This window comes from Protopterus annectens, chromosome 8.part1 (genome assembly GCF_019279795.1).
Source record: "Protopterus annectens isolate FY-2018-M chromosome 8.part1, PAN1.0, whole genome shotgun sequence".
NCBI lineage: Eukaryota > Metazoa > Chordata > Ceratodontiformes > Protopteridae > Protopterus > Protopterus annectens.
Window position 1 is genome coordinate 269,312,191 of NC_056742.1, and position 19,955 is coordinate 269,332,145.

Consider the following 19,955-nt stretch of genomic DNA (forward strand, 5'->3'; position numbering starts at 1 on the left):
AGAGCAAAATCTGTTTTACTTGCTGTCACTTCTTCAGTCTATTCAGTGTCCTTCCAAACATTAATGGCATAAAGTAGGGTTAATACTTTACACTTCTCTTGTGCTGCTGCTTCTTCTTGCAGAACCACTGTTCACATCTACTGGGATTGATGCTTTACAGTTTCCCACTTATTCACTAATTTCACATTGATGCTGGTCTTCCTGATCATCAGTCTTCTGATCTTCAAATTTCTGCCTAGTGCAAATCTAATGTACTACTGACTTTTCTAGTCTGCTCCTGGGCTTCTTTTTCCACTCAAGCATTTTGTATGGAATGTCCGACAATGCTGACCGTCTAAAAAAAACTCCAGCTATACTCTGTGGCATATCGTCTACAATAAACAAAACATGCTGGAGGGATAGGGTCCTGACCCAGAGACTCCCCATACTCTGGAATAGACTGCCCATACATGTCAAGCAGAGCGCCTCCTTGGCCCTCTTCAAAAGGAACCTTGACGATTGGATGGGAGATAGGAAATTCACCACGGGGATCACGTCAGTCGCCCTGCTAGACAGGGGTCCAGGAAAGTAAATATTGTGGGAAGAAATATCCAGGGAATTGTTATGGCTAGGCTTGTATAGGGCCCTAGGGATGATAGCCTAGTACCAACCTACAGAACAGGTTTCAAAAAGTTTTTTTGTTCTTGGCTTTCTTACCTTATCCTGCTCATTCTTTGTTAACTAAACTTTTTTTTCTTCCATAACCTGTTCTACTCCCAAAAACGTCTTTTGTCCTACAAGAAAAAAGTTCCCTAAAGAGTGCTGAATATAGCAACTTGAATCTTAAAACTACCTCTCCACATCCTCTGATTGATCGAATAAACTTTATTTCCCGTATACAAGAGAAAAGAGAAGGATCACTTTCCACAAACACTCTGGTATTCCCAGTATGTAATACTTTTCCCCTTCAGCCAGAATTTTGACAAGAACAGCTCATTCTGTTGCTATGATTTTATCTTTATTAACATAGAACTATGTTGCTTCCTGATGACCAGATTTGAAGCATACACACAATATGCCCCCCAATTAATAAATCTTGTTGTGGAGTCCAGTTGCTTCTCTATACATTCATGAAGCTAATAAAGTATATTCCTTATAGTTTCTGTACTATTGCAAAAGATCTCAGATTTTCTCTACATGCTCCTTCATCTATTATTTTTTTAGGAACATTTATTCTTGGGAAGCCTCACGTTCAGCCAGTCCTTTCTGCATTTCAGTCTCTCATTTCTGCAGTTTTATCGGTTTATCTGAATGGTACTTAAAAGCTTTTTGTCATTTGACTGTATACATTCCTCCAGTGTCCCATTTACTTTAAACATTTATGAACCTATTCCTTTTTTTCTCTAAGTTACTGGAAGCCTTCTCCTGTACTAATGCTGAAAATTTAATTTTTTCCTCAACAGCTACAAGTTTATTCATCGTTTCTGATCGACTCCTCTTACTTTTTCCAATTTTCTTCTTTACTGGTATCTAGGCAGCGTGATTACAAGTTAGTAACCGCACTTTGCCAAAATCTTTTTAAAACAGTTTTTCATTTTCACAGTGGGAATACTGTAACCATTCATAATTAATCTGTTGCTCAGTAATCATCTTAAAAATGTTAAACAGGCAAGCCGTAACAGATTCTTAGGGAACATTTCCATAAAATGTCTCCATATGGATAGGATTCCACTCATCCTACCCTAATTATTTTGTAGACTTACAAATTATTTATTTATGTGTATAAAAATGCCACAACCTTGAACGACATTAGCTTTTCAACCATTCAGTTAAGTTCCACGTATATCAAAAAAATGGCAGTTTATCATTCAATGAAGGTGTTGAGACACAATCAAACAAGTACCTATGCAAATACACACACACACACACACATATATATATATATATATATATATATATATTTGTGTGTATGTGCATATTAGAGACAGAGACACACACCACACACACACACACACACAAAACAGTGCACAACCCAATACTTGCACAGATTAAATAATTAAATCAATAAGAAATCTGCAACAAAATTAATTTAACACTTAAAAAAGTAGTATTCCAGAAGTTTAATAGCTATTCCATTTGTCAGCATGTCAAAAAAAACAAGGAAGTAAACGTAAACAAACTACTAGTGCCATCAAAGGTTATATTACCAAACCAAACTCAAGAGATCATAAACCAAAGCCAAAACAAAAATGCAAGCAAAGCCCAGAATCAAAACAAAATTCCCCGGGAATATCCCTTTAATCTGTAGTTTTAAGTCACCATATAAAATTAATGATAATCAGTCAGACTTACGTTTCTTGACAGACACACAGGTACATGTAAAGCATACATTTTACAGCATTTATCAGTAATTATCACTTATGAATCGTGCTCTCCTTCCCCAAACACAGAGCTAAATATTTCAAGGTTTCAAACAAATATAGACCCACCTATGAACAACAAAGTTTTCATGAAGGTACTGAAGGCCTCTCAAAACTTGCAAAATGATGCATTTTACCTGAAAGGAATAAAAATACATAATTAGAAAAGTCCTTTATCAAAAAGTCAAATAAATGGGTGCAACAATGGCAATATGAATAGAGAATATTGTCTGAAGTAGCCTCATACTGTTCTGCTAAAAAAAAACACATAGTTTCACTACAGGACAAATGCAAACTAATTCAGATTACCAAAATTTAAAAAGATGTTTGACTACCCCAAATTGAATTTTAAAATACACTTGTATTATATTACAAATTAAAAAAAATTGTAAAAAAAAAATTATACTATAATACAACTGGATTTTCAACCTCAATCTGGGTCAGCCAAAACTCTTTAAATTCTGACACTGTTCTGCTCTCATCTGGTACCAACTGTAATAAACTGCATAAAAATGGAACAGTGTGTAACAGTAAACTGCTTCTCATCTGAATCTTAACTAAGGAAGTAAGAAGTGTATGCTCCTGTACAACTTTACTAATATATAAATGACTCTCTCATCTTGTACATGGATACAGCAGAGGACAGTGAAATATTTATTAAACAACCATGGTTTAAGGAAAACAAACCATTTTTGAAGTCAGGATAGTTCAAAAGTATAGACACAGTACACTTAGAGTCACAATTAATGATAAAAAGGTGGCTTTAATATTGAAATACTGATAAAAACTGGTAAAAGATGAGCGCTTTCGTCTTCTTAATGAAAACGTCTTCATACTGATAATGTTGTTGTTGTTCTTCTTTCGGCTTTTCCCGGTTAGGGGTCGCCACAGCGATTGGCAGTAAATTTTTACGGTGCCGAGGTGCCAGCTCGACGCCCAACCTTCAACGAAGGCACGCCCATTCATGCATGTCTTTCGAACGCCACTCGACCGCGGGGAGAACATGTAGACTCCACACAGAAGGTGCTCCAGCCGAGAATCGAACAGAAGAATCTCTTGCTGTGAGGCGACAACGCTACCACTGCACCACCACGTATGAAAAGAATAAAAATCAGGGAATTTAGTAGTTCATATCAATTCCAATAAAACATCATTAATAGAGCATGATATATATTAAAGATAAAATACAAGGAGCTTAAAGAATCCTCCAGTTAACAAACTTATCAGATGTATAATTACATACACAACATCAATTCTTATACACTATAGACTCCGTCTGCAATTACTGGCAAGTATATTTCCTGTTTGCCTCTACAAACTTTTTTACCATTTTGTAAGAGCTGTTAGAACATACTAATAGGCATATAGTTACCTTTTCTGCAACGCTAAACATAGTCCGACACAAAGTTACAGGTTCCAACCAAAAAACATATAATGAGTAAAGTTATTTTTGGCTCACATTCACAGGCCAAACTGCCAACACTTAAAAGACAACTCTGACAAGAAACTGACAATACTATATATACATTTTTTACAGCTTTACCTTTTGAAATTCTATATCATACCAGGTGAGCAGTATGCCCCCAAAACTGTCTGATGCAGCTGCATACTGATACGATTACATTTTTTTTAGTTTATCCGTTTTCCCACAATGCACTTTGTGTCCCCATAATATGGCACTGCCTAGATACTCTTACTTCAGATGCTTTATCTTTGCATTTACCTGTGCAAGCATTCCTGTGAATCAAAAAGCTTTCATTAAGAATGTAGATATAACCCCTAGCACCTTAAATCCCCAATTACCACAGTGTATTGCTAAGTTATGAAGTCATCTCTCATTCTCCTGGCTGATCAGTTCAGTCATCTATGAATGACAGATCACAATTCAAAGACATGGCTTTGTATGCTTTCCAGTATTATTTTTAATCTATCCGGTCTATACTAGAGACCCACATATGTCAGATAAACAGAGACAAACTACCATACAAAATAACACAAAACGTCAGCTGCAAAAACATTGCAGGGAGCTGTCTGCCTGTTCCCTCTAATGATGAAAAAATAATGAAGCAAGAGTTAATCGGCCCTTTTAGTGTTTAGCTAAATAAAGCTATTATACAAAAATAAAATTCTTATGGATGAGTTACAGGGGATTTGAGGGTGGTACTATCCTTTTGGATGCCACAGTTTTTAGGGAGCTGGGATTCATTTAAAAAATATGAATATACACAAAAAAATAGTGCGCCAGTTCACAAAGTGCAAAACAACATGCTAAGGTAAACATTTTAATAAAACTGCATATATACTAAGTATTTAAAAAGTGAACTGTCATTATTAGACTTAAAGCTATTACAGTAAAATACAGATATTACCAAATACTTGCATTATAAGCAATAATGAACATTGAAGAAAGATGGCAATACTTTATGAGCTTTGTATAGGTAAACTGTACCAACATTGTTATATGCAATCAAAATTACAACATATTATTCTGTTTAATGAGATACTCACATACTTTTTTTTTCAAAGAATTTTATTAAATAATTATTAAAATGAACAAATATTTCCATGAAATTATAACATTTTTTCTTTAAAGTTAAAAAACAAGAAAATAAAAAACAAACCTTCTAATATATAAACCAATGTAACTAAACTATGTACAAAGACGTTCATCATGCAAAAAAAATTTCTTAATGTAGCTGTAGGATTAATAAAAATTAAGAAGTTATGTACCTACCATAACGTTCCATGTTAGTTGTCTTCTCTCGCCTTCTTTCTTGCTGGATGGGTTCGGAGCCGATCCTCGGCTCCGACTCGGCCACTTACTAAAGCTCGAGTGCTAATTTTACCGGCTCGAGGCAACCCTATATCCCATGATGCTAGGCAATAACTCCCCAGATCTCATTTGGAAGCTGAAAAACCTAGCATAGGCCAATAAAACAAAAAATCCTCCAACTGGAAGGAGAAGGAAGAGGGATAAAAACCTCCCAGATAATTATATACACTATGTATATATATCCTAGGACACCTAGATGGTGAAACAAGGGAATATAAGGACCCTTCAAAGAAGGGAAGATCTTCTTGGTCTGTCCAGGCTAGGGGGATGGTGGGTGGAACGCAAGAAAGAAGGCGAGAGAAGACAACTAAAGAACAGTTTTGTACCTACCATAAATGTAGATGTTCGAGTGCTAATACAACTGCAGTCATAACAGATGGGTTCTCCTGCCGTCAGGCGGGTCCTCGATCGGCCGAATTCCAAAGTCTAAGTCCGGCGTCGGTTGTCGTCGTTTCTTCCCTGACGTCAGTGCGACAGGGGTATAAAAGAACCAGCCGACGCCATTTTCTTCAGTTTTTCTTGCCCCAGATGTCAGCTGCCCCCAGAATGAAGGCAATACATAAATTTGTGTAATAAAGCAATGCCATATAATCAAAATACAGTAGTGCAAGCAAATACATCAAGAATGAATACCCCAATCAGGTTGCATGAGGAGATGTTAGCCAATAGGCCTGTCCCAAGAGGGGAAGGAGGGAGGGAAACCTGGACTGCAGCTGTATTAGCACTCGAACATCTACATTTATGGTAGGTACAAAACTGTACTATGTTCATCGTGCATACAGCTGCAGTCATAACAGATGGGTAGAATCCCAAAGCTAAGAAAGGGGTGGTAGGCACTAGGTGGAACTAGGAGGAGCCAGAATGCCCTGCAAGACTGCAGTGGCAAAGCCCGCTCTAGATTTGGAGTATAGTGGAAGGTGGTAGTGTTTGGAGAAGGTATGCACAGAACTCCAAGTGGCTGCTTCCAAAATATCTTTGGTAGGAACTCCTCTGAGAAAAGCTGCAGAGGTAGCCGTGGCCCTTGTGGAGTGAGATCTGATGCCTGTAGGTACAGTTTTGCCATGAAAAGAATAGCAAAAGCGTATGCAGTGGGCTATCCATTTTGAGATTGTCTGTTTGGAAATTGGCTTTCCTTGAGCTCCTATAGCATAGGACACAAAGAGCTGTTATGATTTTCTGAAAGGCTTTGTTCTGTCCAAATAATAACGCAGTTGTCTGTGGATGTCCAAGGAATGTAGTAATCTCTCCCCTTTGTTTTGAGGATTAGGATAAAAGGTAGGTAAGTGTATATCCTGATTCAAAGCTAACCTGGATACCACTTTTGGCATACAGGACGGGTTGGTTCGTAAGGAAACTCTGTCCTGATGGAAGATGATAAAAGGCTGCACAGCCATGAGAGCTTATAGTTCCGATACCCTACGAGCTGAGGTAATAGCCAGAAGGAAAGCTGTTTTCCAGGACAAATATTGTAAATCTGATGAGGCAGCTGGCTCAAAAGGAGGCAAGGTCAGTTTTTCTAGAATGAAATTGAGATCCCAAGCAGGTATTGGTTGTTTCCTTGGGGGTTTTATATTCTTAGCCCCTCTGAGGAACTGTCTTAAGAGGGGGGTGACAGAATAAGTGTGGATCAGTGTTGTATTCTGCAGAAATGGCTGAGGCATGGATTTTGATGGAGGAGAATGAAAGTCCACTGCTTAGCAGCTCAGCTAGATACTGTAATATTTGAGGTAAGCTCAGTTTTCCAGGATCCTGGCCCTTTTTCTCATTCCAGACACAAAACCGTTTCCATTTTGCTGAGTAAGCTTTTCTAGTAGACGGACTTCTGGCCTCCAAAATGACATCCTGCACCTCCTTGGAGAGTAGGGTCTGTTGTGATGCTAAGGAATCTTCCATGCGGCTAGATTGAGTGTTTTTAGCTGACTGTGAAGAGTTTTGAAGCTGTGCTGAGTCAGGAGAAGAGGCATTAGAGGCAGGGTCCATGGTGGGGAATGCGTCAGGCTCCTCAGGAGTGGGTACCAGTGTTGTCTTGGCCAGTCTGGAGCAATGAGAATCATCTTTGGTCTGTCTGCTCTGGTTTTTAATAGAACTTTGGGCAGCAGAGGAAGAGGTGGGAAGGCATAAACTGTCATTGATGTCCAACTGAAACAGAGAACGTCCACTCTCCAGGCCTTTGGATGAAAAATCCTTGAGCAGAATTTTGTCAATTGGTGATTTTTGTGGAAGGCAAAGAGATCTATGTCTGGCCTTCCCCATGCTTGAATTATCTCTGTAAAAACTTGAGGATGCAAATTCCATTCGTGTGGATCTGTCATATTTCTGCTTAGGTTGTCTGCCAGCGTGTTTTCCTTGCATGGCAAGTACTGTGCTTGTAGTTCGATTTGTAAGTCCAGGGCCATGTTCCAAAGTGACATGGCCAGTCTGCATAGGGGGTAAGAATGGGTTCCTTCCTGTTTGTTTATGTACCACATTACTGTGGTGTTGTCCGTTCTTATCAATAGTTGACCTGGTTGCAGAAGGTCTTTGAAAGCTATAATAGCATTTATTACTGCTAGCATCTCCTTTTGATTGATGTGAAGGTGCTTTTCTTTTTGGGACCATTTGCCCTGAATGCACCGATCTGTCATGTGCGCCCCACAGGCATAGTCCGAGGCATCTGTTGTGATGACTTGATTTGCTTGAGGCTTGTTGAATGGGAGACCTGTGTTTGTTTGGCATGCTTGAGCCCACCACAGAAATTCCTTTTGAAGACATGGAATTAGTGGTATTATTGTTTCCAAGCTGTGGCTGTGTTGAGACCATAGGTTTTTCAGGTACCATTGAAGTTTCCTCATATGCAGCTTTGCACATGGGATTAATAAGATGCAAGATGCCATGAATCCCAGAGCCTGCAGGATTTTCCTTGCAGTCAGCCTGGTGCAATTTGCTAGTGTTCTGAAGTATTGAGTTAGTTGCCCCTGCTTCTCTGGCGTGAAGTAGGCCATCTGGGTGTTTGTCCCCAAGTTGGCACCCAGGAAAATTATTTTCCGAGAGGGTATTAGCCTTGATTTCATTTTCTTGACTGTGTATCCCAGAGAATTCAACAACATTATTACATAAGCCAGATGTTTCAGAAGAATGTGCTTGCTGTCCGCTTGGATCAGGCAGTCGTCCAAATAGGGGTATATTTGTATCCCTTGAAGTCTGCAGTAGGCAATTACTGATGCCAGGCATTTCGTGAATACTCTGGGCGCAGTAGATAAGCCAAAGAGCAATGCAGAGAATTGATAATGGGTTGAACCTGCAAGAAATCTGAGGTATCTTCTGCAATTTTGTCTGATTGGGACATGCAGGTATGCCTCCTTGAGGTCCAATGTTACCAGCCAAGACTCCTTGCCCAGCATGGGAAGAAGTTGCTGTAGAGTGAGCATCTTGAATTTTGGTACGAGTAGAAATGTGTTTAGGATGGATAAGTCCAAAATAGGTCTCCAATCTTTTCCCTTCCTTGGTACCAGGAATAGTCTGGAATAAAAACCTTGACCTTGTTCGTGAGTAGGTACCTCTTGAATAGCTTTCATGTCTAAGAGATCTGAAATTTGTCTTTGTGCCTCTGCCCTTTGATTGTGTGGCAGGTTTGGCATGCCTCTCATTTTTGGAAGGGTGTGAAAATGGAATCTGTAGCCTCTGTTTATAATGTCCAGGATCCATTTGTCTTTTGTGACAATATGCCAATTTTTTGAAAATAATGCCAGTTTTCTGTCTAAGGGTGTTGCCATTTGAGTCTTGCTTGGCATGCAAAGGGGAAAGTCATTGGGCTTGCTTTCTGAATGGTTGCGAGTTATCCTCACCACCTCTTTGTGTAGGAGCTTGCCATTGTCTGCCTGTAAACGATCCTTGGGATTGCCCTCTGCCCCTTTGGGGTCTGTCGGTGGCTGGAAAGGACCAATTTTTGGAAGGCCAATTTCTACTGAAACATGGGGGTTGTACCTGTAAAAAATCTTTCACTGTTTGCATTGATTTAGCCTTTTCCTCCATTTTCCTTAATACCTCCGCAGCATTAGCACCAAATAATACATCCTTTTGTAGAGGGGCATCTAGTAATTTAGCTTTGACATGATCTGGTAAGGTTTGTTCCTTGAGCCAGGCATGTCTACGTATAACTGATCCTGTAACAGCAGCTCTACATGAGGCCTCTAGAGCATCAAAACCACATTGTAAGGTATGTTTACCCACTTGTTCTGCACTGTGCATCAAATCCTGCAACTTCTTCAAGTCTGGTTGTTCAGGTTGTGACATTTTACTTCTCAATTGTGATAACAAAAACTGTTGGTACTTTAGCATATGGAACTGACAGTTTAATGCCCTCATGGTTAAGGTGACCAAGGTGTATACCTTTTTTCCCCACCTTTCTAAGGATCTGGAATCTCTCTCGGAAGTAATGGGTTTTTAGCAGTGAAGGCCTTAATTCCCTTGGAACCCTGTGAGATGGTTTCTGGGTCAGCAGCATGGCTTTTGTATAGAAATTGGTGTGAGTCAGGGACCCTGTAGTACCTGTCAGGCTTGACTGGGGCTGGAGGTAGAGAATCCGGGTTAAGGCAGGCCTCCGAGTACACATCATCTAGTATGTCCAAGACTGGAGGTATAGCCAGAGGCCTGTGCTGAGGTAGCAAGAGAAATTCCCTAAGCCTTTTCTTGGAATCTGAGTAATCTTGGCCTTCCCAGTGGAAGTGTTCCCTTAAGGTATGCAAAGTTTCCCCAAATGAGTAATCCTCTGGGGGGGGGATACAGATGGAATGGACTCCTCTGCATTGGAGTCTTCAAAAGGGGAGAAAGAATGTTCCTGTTCATCAGAGTGCTCTGATATAATGGAGCCCTGATCAGAGGAGGGGGATTCTTCCTCCACTCTGGGCCTTCTGTCCGGAGGGGGGGTTGAGAACCCCTGATGAGAGTAATTAAATCCTCAGCCATTTTAAGCATCTGTTTTTTAGGCATGGGGCCTGGAGATGGGCCCTGTGTAGCTTCCCTCTTAGAATGCATGGCTGCTTTAGACGTAGTGAAAGCCTTGATGGAAAAAGAAGAGGAAGGTCTGAAGACACCTTGAGAGGAGGTAGACCTGTCCACAGTTTGAGATTCACCTCCAAAAGTGGCTTCGGTATCTGTAGTCGGGGTGTGGGCCGAGGAGCCTGCGACCTCGGGTACAGGAGACACCGCCAATGAAGTGTCGTTGGTAGTCAGGGGCTGCGTAGGCGCCTCGCTGAGAACCAGACCACATGTAGTCGGCTTTGGCGTGGTGTCAGTAGAGGCCGCGGACCTCGTGTGTCGGTCCTTATCTTTGCGCTTTTTAGACAAAACTGAAGTCGGAGTATCCGACGACATAATATAGTTAAATGTTTTGCCAAAATAATGCTGGGCGAACTCCGCCCGACGCTTAATGGTGCGCTTGTTGAATGTAGCACAAAAACGACAGACCGAGACGTCGTGGTTTGGGCCTAAACAAGGAATACAGAGGGAATGGAAATCCTTATGCGGTATTTGCTTCCCACATAAAATACAATTATTAACTTTGTCTGACATCGGTCTGAGGCAAGAAAAGTTTCCCCAATGGGGTACTTAGCTTTCAAGAAGACTTTGGTTGCAAAATTTTCGTAATTTCAGGAGCTGGCCGACCGGCACTTGCGAACTGCTTCTGCTTCGGGCACCGCGCGGCAAGAAAGACTGGAGAAATTGGCGTCGGCTGGTTCTTTTATACCCCTGTTGCACTGACGTCAGGGAAGAAGCGACGACAACCGACGCCGGACCTAGACTTTGGAATTCGGCCGACCGAGGACCCGCCTGACGGCAGGAGAACCCATCTGTTATGACTGCAGCTGTATGCACGATGAACATCATGGAACGTTATGGTAGGAACATAACTTCTTAATGTTAAGTTGTCAATCTCGCCTTCATTCTTGCTGGATGGGACCGCGTCCCTAGCACCTTCACCCTGGGTGGCTCATTGGAACAGACTCTTGAGAATGGTGGAACCAAATTTTGCTCTGTCCCTGGAGGCCATGTCCAATTTGTAATGCGAAACAAAGGTATGAGGAGAGGCCCATGTGGCTGCCGCACAGATAGTGTCTATCGGTAGTCTAGCTTGAAAGGCTGTAGATGTACCTAGTGCTCTAGTTGAATGGGCTTTTGGCTTAGAAGTTAATTCTCTGCCTCTGAGTTGATAAATAGATGTAATCACAGAAGACAGCCACCTAGATAGGGTTACCTTAGATACAGGAAGGCCTTTCTTATTTTCTGCATATGATAAAAACAGTTGATCAGACTTCCTTATTTGTTTGGTTCTATCCAAATAGTATCGGAGCTGGCGGTGAACATCTAGATAATGTAACTTTTGCTCCGCTCTATCAGTATAGTTTGGGAAAAAAACTGGGAGATCAATTGATTGATTTAAATTTGTCTGCGAAGCCACCTTGGGTAAGAAGGAAGGATTAGTCCTTAGAGAAACTCTGTCTTTATGGAAGATTAAGTAGGGAGGACGAATGCAGAGGGCGTGAAGCTCAGATACTCTCCTAGCAGAAGTAATGGCGACTAGGAAGAGTGTCTTCCAGGAAAGAAATTTCAATGAACAGGAGACCGCCGGTTCAAAGGGGGGAAGAATCAAGGATGTTAAGACTAAATTAAGATCTCACTGAGGTGGAGGGTCTTTGATCGGAGGCTTAAGTAAAAATACTCCGTACCTACTCAGCACAGACTCCACGTGGGCCAGCAGAGTAATCCAGGCTGCAGAGAGCTGAATAAGCGACTTTTCTTGATACTAAGTATATTTTTTGTTGCTTTCCACATCTGAATACCTAGCGACTGTATTTCGCCTGCCTTTCTGTTACATTGAAGCTGTTTTTACTGCATTTAACTTAATATTGCACTTGGAATACTTGTTTGTTACTATTTGACTGTATTTGTAGCAAATTCTTCTGTGTAAGCTGTAGTAGCTGATTCATAGCATTTATAAGTGTTTGCTGTACCTGTTTCTGCCTGTTTTGTGAAAAAAAAAAGAAAAAAAAAAAATATCTCTTGTTTTTCCTGCTTTACTAGTTTAGTCCAGTTTCAGAGTTGCTGATTCCTGGGCTTTGGTTGTAGTTCCTGTGTACTGTTTCCTTGCCTTATTTGGGCCAGAGGAAGTTACCTTGCTTACCAGTGGGAGGGGGAAGCATTGGGCTCTCTTTTGTCCAGTTTTGTGAGGTTTCAGCCAGTAACTAGTAGTTTATTGGTCGTTTTGGGCCAGTTTCTAGCTTTTTCCAGCCCCCTGGTATAAAACGCGGTAAACGCGGGTTTTTCAGCTTGTACCTACTCAGCACAGACTCGACGTGGGCCAGCAGAGTAATCCAGGCTGCAGAGAGCTGAATAAGCGACTTTTCTTGATACTAAGTATATTTTTGTTGCTTTCCACATCTGAATACCTAGCGACTGTATTTCGCCTGCCTTTCTGTTACATTGAAGCTGTTTTACTGCATTTAACTTAATATTGCACTTGGAATCCTTGTTTGTTACTATTTGACTGTATTTGTAGCAAATTCTTCTGTGTAAGCTGTAGTAGCTGATTCATAGCATTTATAAGTGTTTGCTGTACCTGTTTCTGCCTGTTTTGTGAAAAAAAAGAAAAAAAGAAAAAAATATCTCTTGTTTTTCCTGCTTTACTAGTTTAGTCCAGTTTCAGAGTTGCTGATTCCTGGGCTTTGGTTGTAGGTCCTGTGTACTGTTTCCTTGCCTTATTTGGGGGAGAGGAAGTTACCTTGCTTACCAGTGGGAGTGGGAAGCATTGAGCTGCCTTTTGTCCAGTTTTGTGAGGTTTCAGCCAGTAACTAGTAGTTTATTGGTCGTTTTGGGCCAGTTTCTAGCTTTTTCCAGCCCCCTGGTATAAAATGCGGTAAACGTGCGTTTTTCAGCTTGTACCTACTCAGCACAGACTCCACGTGGGCCAGCAGAGTAATCCAGGCTGCAGAGAGCTGAATAAGCGACTTTTCTTGATACTAAGTATATTTTTGTTGCTTTCCACATCTGAATACCTAGCGACTGTATTTCGCCTGCCTTTCTGTTACATTGAAGCTGTTTTACTGCATTTAACTTAATATTGCACTTGGAATCCTTGTTTGTTACTATTTGACTGTATTTGTAGCAAATTCTTCTGTGTAAGCTGTAGTAGCTGATTCATAGCATTTATAAGTGTTTGCTGTACCTGTTTCTGCCTGTTTTGTGAAAAAAAAAGAAAAAAAAAAAAATATCTCTTGTTTTTCCTGCTTTACTAGTTTAGTCCAGTTTCAGAGTTGCTGATTCCTGGGCTTTGGTTGTAGTTCCTGTGTACTGTTTCCTTGCCTTATTTGGGGGAGAGGAAGTTACCTTGCTTACCAGTGGGAGTGGGAAGCATTGAGCTGCCTTTTGTCCAGTTTTGTGAGGTTTCAGCCAGTAACTAGTAGTTTATTGGTCGTTTTGGGCCAGTTTCTAGCTTTTTCCAGCACCCTGGTATAAAATGCGGTAAACGCGCGTTTTTCAGCTTGTACCTACTCAGCACAGACTCCACGTGGGCCAGCAGAGTAATCCAGCCTGAAGAGAGCTGAATAAGCGACTTTTCTTGATACTAAGTATATTTTTGTTGCTTTCCACATCTGAATACCTAGCGACTGTATTTCGCCTGCCTTTCTGTTACATTGAAGCTGTTTTTACTGCATTTAACTTAATATTGCACTTGGAATCCTTGTTTGTTACTATTTGACTGTATTTGTAGCAAATTCTTCTGTGTAAGCTGTAGTAGCTGATTCATAGCATTTATAAGTGTTTGCTGTACCTGTTTCTGCCTGTTTTGTGAAAAAAAGAAAAAAAGAAAAAAATATCTCTTGTTTTTCCTGCTTTACTAGTTTAGTCCAGTTTCAGAGTTGCTGATTCCTGGGCTTTGGTTGTAGTTCCTGTGTACTGTTTCCTTGCCTTATTTGGGGGAGAGGATGTTACCTTGCTTACCAGTGGGAGTGGGAAGCATTGAGCTGCCTTTTGTCCAGTTTTGTGAGGTTTCAGCCAGTAACTAGTAGTTTATTGGTCGTTTTGGGCCAGTTTCTAGCTTTTTCCAGCCCCCTGGTATAAAACGCGGTAAACTCGCGTTTTTCAGCTTGTACCTACTCAGCACAGACTCCACGTGGGCCAGCAGAGTAATCTAGGCTGCAGAGAGCTGAATAAGCGACTTTTCTTGATACTAAGTATATTTTTTGTTGCTTTCCACATCTGAATACCTAGCGACTGTATTTCGCCTGCCTTTCTGTTACATTGAAGCTGTTTTTACTGCATTTAACTTAATATTGCACTTGGAATCCTTGTTTGTTACTATTTGACTGTATTTGTAGCAAATTCTTCTGTGTAAGCTGTAGTAGCTGATTCATAGCATTTATAAGTGTTTGCTGTACCTGTTTCTGCCTGTTTTGTGAAAAAAAAGAAAAAAGAAAAAAATATCTCTTGTTTTTCCTGCTTTACTAGTTTAGTCCAGTTTCAGAGTTGCTGATTCCTGGGCTTTGGTTGTAGTTCCTGTGTACTGTTTCCTTGCCTTATTTGGGGGAGAGGAAGTTACCTTGCTTACCAGTGGGAGTGGGAAGCATTGAGCTGCCTTTTGTCCAGTTTTGTGAGGTTTCAGCCAGTAACTAGTAGTTTATTGGTCGTTTTGGGCCAGTTTCTAGCTTTTTCCAGCCCCCTGGTATAAAACGCGGTAAACGCGCGTTTTTCAGCTTGTACCTACTCAGCACAGACTCCACGTGGGCCAGCAGAGTAATCCAGCCTAAAGAGAGCTGAATAAGCGACTTTTCTTGATACTAAGTATATTTTTTGTTGCTTTCCACATCTGAATACCTAGCGACTGTATTTCGCCTGCCTTTCTGTTACATTGAAGCTGTTTTTACTGCATTTAACTTAATATTGCACTTGGAATCCTTGTTTGTTACTATTTGACTGTATTTGTAGCAAATTCTTCTGTGTAAGCTGTAGTAGCTGATTCATAGCATTTATAAGTGTTTGCTGTACCTGTTTCTGCCTGTTTTGTGAAAAAAAAAAAAAAAAGAAAAAAATATCTCTTGTTTTTCCTGCTTTACTAGTTTAGTCCAGTTTCAGAGTTGCTGATTCCTGGGCTTTGGTTGTAGTTCCTGTGTACTGTTTCCTTGCCTTATTTGGGGGAGAGGAAGTTACCTTGCTTACCAGTGGGAGTGGGAAGCATTGAGCTGCCTTTTGTCCAGTTTTGTGAGGTTTCAGCCAGTAACTACTAGTTTATTGATCGTTTTGGGCCAGTTTCTAGCTTTTCCAGCCCCCTGGTATAAAACGCGGTAAACGCGCGTTTTTCAGCTTGTACCTACTCAGCACAGACTCCACGTGGGCCAGCAGAGTAATCTAGGCTGCAGAGAGCTGAATAAGCGACTTTTCTTGATACTAAGTATATTTTTTGTTGCTTTCCACATCTGAATACCTAGCGACTGTATTTCGCCTGCCTTTCTGTTACATTGAAGCTGTTTTTACTGCATTTAACTTAATATTGCACTTGGAATCCTTGTTTGTTACTATTTGACTGTATTTGTAGCAAATTCTTCTGTGTAAGCTGTAGTAGCTGATTCATAGCATTTATAAGTGTTTGCTGTACCTGTTTCTGCCTGTTTTGTGAAAAAAAAAAAAAAAAAAAAAAATATCTCTTGTTTTTCCTGCTTTACTAGTTTAGTCCAGTTTCAGAGTTGCTGATTCCTGGGCTTTGGTTGCAGTTCCTGTGTACTGTTTCCTTGCCTTATTTGGGGGAGAGGAAGTTACCTTGCTTACCAGTGGGAGTGGGAAGCACTGAGCTGCCTTTTGTCCAGTTTTGTGAGGTTTCAGCCAGTAACTAGTAGTTTATTGGTCGTTTTGGGCCAGTTTCTAGCTTTTTCCAGCCCCCGGTATAAAACGCTAAACGCTGCGTTTTCAGCTTGTACCTACTCAGCACAGACTCCACGTGGGCCAGCAGAGTAATCCAGGCTGCAGAGAGCTGAATAAGCGACTTTTCTTGATACTAAGTATATTTTTGTTGCTTTCCACATCTGAATACCTAGCGACTGTATTTTGCCTGCCTTTCTGTTACATTGAAGCTGTTTTACTGCATTTAACTTAATATTGCACTTGGAATCCTTGTTTGTTACTATTTGACTGTATTTGTAGCAAATTCTTCTGTGTAAGCTGTAGTAGCTGATTCATAGCATTTATAAGTGTTTGCTGTACCTGTTTCTGCCTGTTTTGTGAAAAAAAGAAAAAAAAGAAAAAAATATCTCTTGTTTTTCCTGCTTTACTAGTTTAGTCCAGTTTCAGAGTTGCTGATTCCTGGGCTTTGGTTGTAGTTCCTGTGTACTGTTTCCTTGCCTTATTTGGGGGAGAGGAAGTTACCTTGCTTACCAGTGGGAGTGGGAAGCATTGAGCTGCCTTTTGTCCAGTTTTGTGAGGTTTCAGCCAGTAACTAGTAGTTTATTGGTCGTTTTGGGCCAGTTTCTAGCTTTTTCCAGCCCCCTGGTATAAAACGCGGTAAACGCGCGTTAGCGCGATTTAGCGCGGAGCTGCCACTGTTGCACACTAGGGCAGCGCCGGTTAAGCAGGTTTAAACTATTCGGGCTACCTAAAGTCCACTCTTCAAATTTTCCCTTAAAACTACCTTCCTCGAACTATACTATTGATCAAATCAGCGTATCCTATAACTAAAAAGATCATCTCTACTTGACTCCAAGTAGACTATTCTCTATCTGTTAAACCTAGCACTTGCTCCTCCAGTACTTATTACCTTGATACGGCACTCTTGTCATAGATAGTACCCCAAAAAGGCAACCCCCCATTTCTCGGTCACCCACGTCCCCCGGAATCTTTTTAAAGTTTTTTGTCTATCCTTCTAGCATGTCGAGGGATCAGTTGCTAGTGTCCTCTCCTGCTCAGCTGGTGAACCTGGGAATATTGAGGCAATGTTACAATTGCCTCATGTACACGGACAACCCTCTCCTCCTCCCACAAAACACAAATACATGCGAGAGATGCAACTATACGGCCAAACTGGAGGCTGAGCTCTCTCAACATAGGACTGGCAAGACCAGTCAGGAGGAGAAGGTTACCACACACACTATAGACCCAGTCTCACATAGTACCATTACAACCTCAAATCATACACATAAACACACAAAGACATACTCGGAGGCTCTGATCAAAAATCTACCAAAACAGCAGAGGCCACCAAAGCAGACACCCAAACAACCACCACCTCAGAACACAACACCTGCAACACATAGACCTCACAGTCAGAGTGTCAAACAGTCACAGCCCTTAAGGCCAAACACAATGCCAGACACACTAGTCATTGGTGACTCCATAGTCAGACACACTGACGTCCCGCCACCAGACTGAGTAAGGAGAAGGTCACAGTAAGCTGCCTGTCGGGCGCTAGAATCCGCCACATAACGCAAGCACTCAGGTCTCTCAACAGCAGGTACAAATATGACTCAGTCATTGTCCACGCTGGTGTAAACGACCTGAGACGTACCTCCTTGGACTACATGAAAAGAGACATTGAGGAGCTCTCTGATTATGTAGCCCAGGCAGGTATGACCCTGACCTTGAGCAGTATCCTACCTTCACCAAGAATGATGCCACAATACAGAGATAAGATGATCAGCTTTAACAATTGGCTTAAACACTGGTGTCATTCAAAGGGGATCCAGTATCTGTCTGCCTGGGATGACATGCTGGACAAGCCACGCTGTCGCAAGGGACGGCTTGCACCTGTCACCCTGGGATTCCGGATATTGGCAAAGGCTCTTGCCACCCCATAGTGCCTTTTTAGGCAAGGCTCAAATTCTAAACCTACCACCCTAGAACACAAAAAGGAAAAAACTAAGGGTAATGCTGCTCAATGCCAGAAGTCTAAATCTCAAAATGCATGCACTCGAGGCCCTTCTCAGTATGGAGAACATCGATGTCTGTGCTGTGACAGAAACCTGGTTCAAGGCTCCTGAGAGCACCCCAGCGCTATCAGGTTTTACCTCATATCATGCGTTCCGCCCCAAAATCCGGACAATACCAAGAAAGGAGGGGGTATCCATATTCATCAAGGACACCCACACCTCAAGACTGGTGGCAACGCACGATGCATCGGAGACCATCCAGGTGCAATTAACCATAGGCAAGACTGCTCTGCAAATTGTAGCATGTTACAGGCCACCCTCACAAACTCAGGAACCTCACATGGCCTTCCTGAAAACACTAGAGGGATAAATGTATCACCAAACACCATCATACTAGGTGACTTCAATTACCCTAATATAGACTGGGAACACTACTCAAGCCCAAACACCCTAGCCCAAAAGTTCCTGGAATTCATAAACTCAAATGCCATGGAACAACTAGTCACCATCCCCACAAGAGGAGATAACATACTTGATCTCATCATCACGAACATGGGAGCACAATGTTCAACACCGAAGTATACCCCTCACTGGTGAGATCAGATCACAAACTAATCTCGCTGGAGGTCCTCATCCCACCCCACCTGAAATAAAAAGACCACAGTAAAGAACTTCTCAAAAGCCGACTTCACACTTCTAAAGACTAGTGTGGTCTCCTTTAAGGCCCCCGAGCCGGCGGAAAACAATACTCAAGCCGCTGAATCACTTACAAATGCCTTCTACCAGCACATGCAGGACTGCATGGATAAGGCAATCCCAAGCAAAACAAAGACTCTTTGTACCAAAGGCAAGCGTCCAGTCTGGTGGACCCCAGCCATAAACAAACTCTACAACAAAAGGAGGAAGCTACTACAAGATAGAGCAAAACCCTTAAAAGGTAAGACACCCTTGATCACTATAAGTAAAAAACTAAGAGCTCTCATAAAATCATCCAAAGCAAATTTCGAGAGAAAAATAGCTAAAGACTCAAAAGACAATCATAAGGCCTTCTTTAGCTATGTTAGAAACCTAGGAGGAAACTCCCAGATATGCTCAGAACTAGTTCAAAATGATGTGAAGATTACTGATCCTACAGACATTGCCAACATACTGGCTGACAGGTTCAGTGCAAACTTCTCCCCTCCCCAAAGGAGAGATATCTATACCAAATGAGTGCAGCCCCCAAACATCTCCAGCCCAAGTGAGAACTGCTCTCTCCAAAGCAAAAACACAGCATCCATGGGACCTGATGGTGTCCCCGGCTGTGTGCTCCACGAACTCAATGAGGAATTAAACCCACAGCTAGGACAGCTGTTTAATCAAAGTCTTACCTCTGGATACGCACCAGGAGTGGCGCACTGCAACTGTGGTCCCACTTCACAAAGGTGGTGCCTCCACAGACCCTGGAAATTACCGGCCCATTAGCTTGACAAGCCTTATCTGCAAAGCCATGGAGAGGATCATAATGGACCTCATAAATAAAGACATAGGGAATTTGCAGACTTTGGATCCAACCCAGTTTGGCTTTGTCAAAGGCAGATCATGCCTTTTAAACTTGGTTGACTTTTGAAACAGTCACCAAAGCCATTGATGAGGGAAAGGCAGTCCATACAGCCTACCTCGATCTGGCGAAGGCCTTCGATACAATACCCCATTCGGGTATCATTGAAAAACTCATCAGCTTAAATGTTAACCCATACATCACAAGATGGGTTGCAAACTGGCTGAGTGACAGAACCCACAGGGTCAGAGTTGCTGGCGCCATGTCAGACTCAAAGCCTGTCACAAGTGGTGTCC

General features: G+C 41.7%; 1 protein-coding gene across 2 annotated transcripts in view; it reads right to left on the reverse strand.

The window, feature by feature from the left end:
- CDK10 (cyclin dependent kinase 10) overlaps window positions 1-19,955 on the reverse strand; it is a 957,465-nt gene that overhangs the window by 673,298 nt on the left and 264,212 nt on the right. For both annotated transcript variants that reach the window (XM_044081866.1, XM_044081865.1), the window contains exon 6: window positions 2,469-2,536. In XM_044081866.1, coding sequence (XP_043937801.1) covers window positions 2,469-2,536 — 68 coding nt within the window. The remainder of the gene's footprint in view (window positions 1-2,468; window positions 2,537-19,955) is intronic.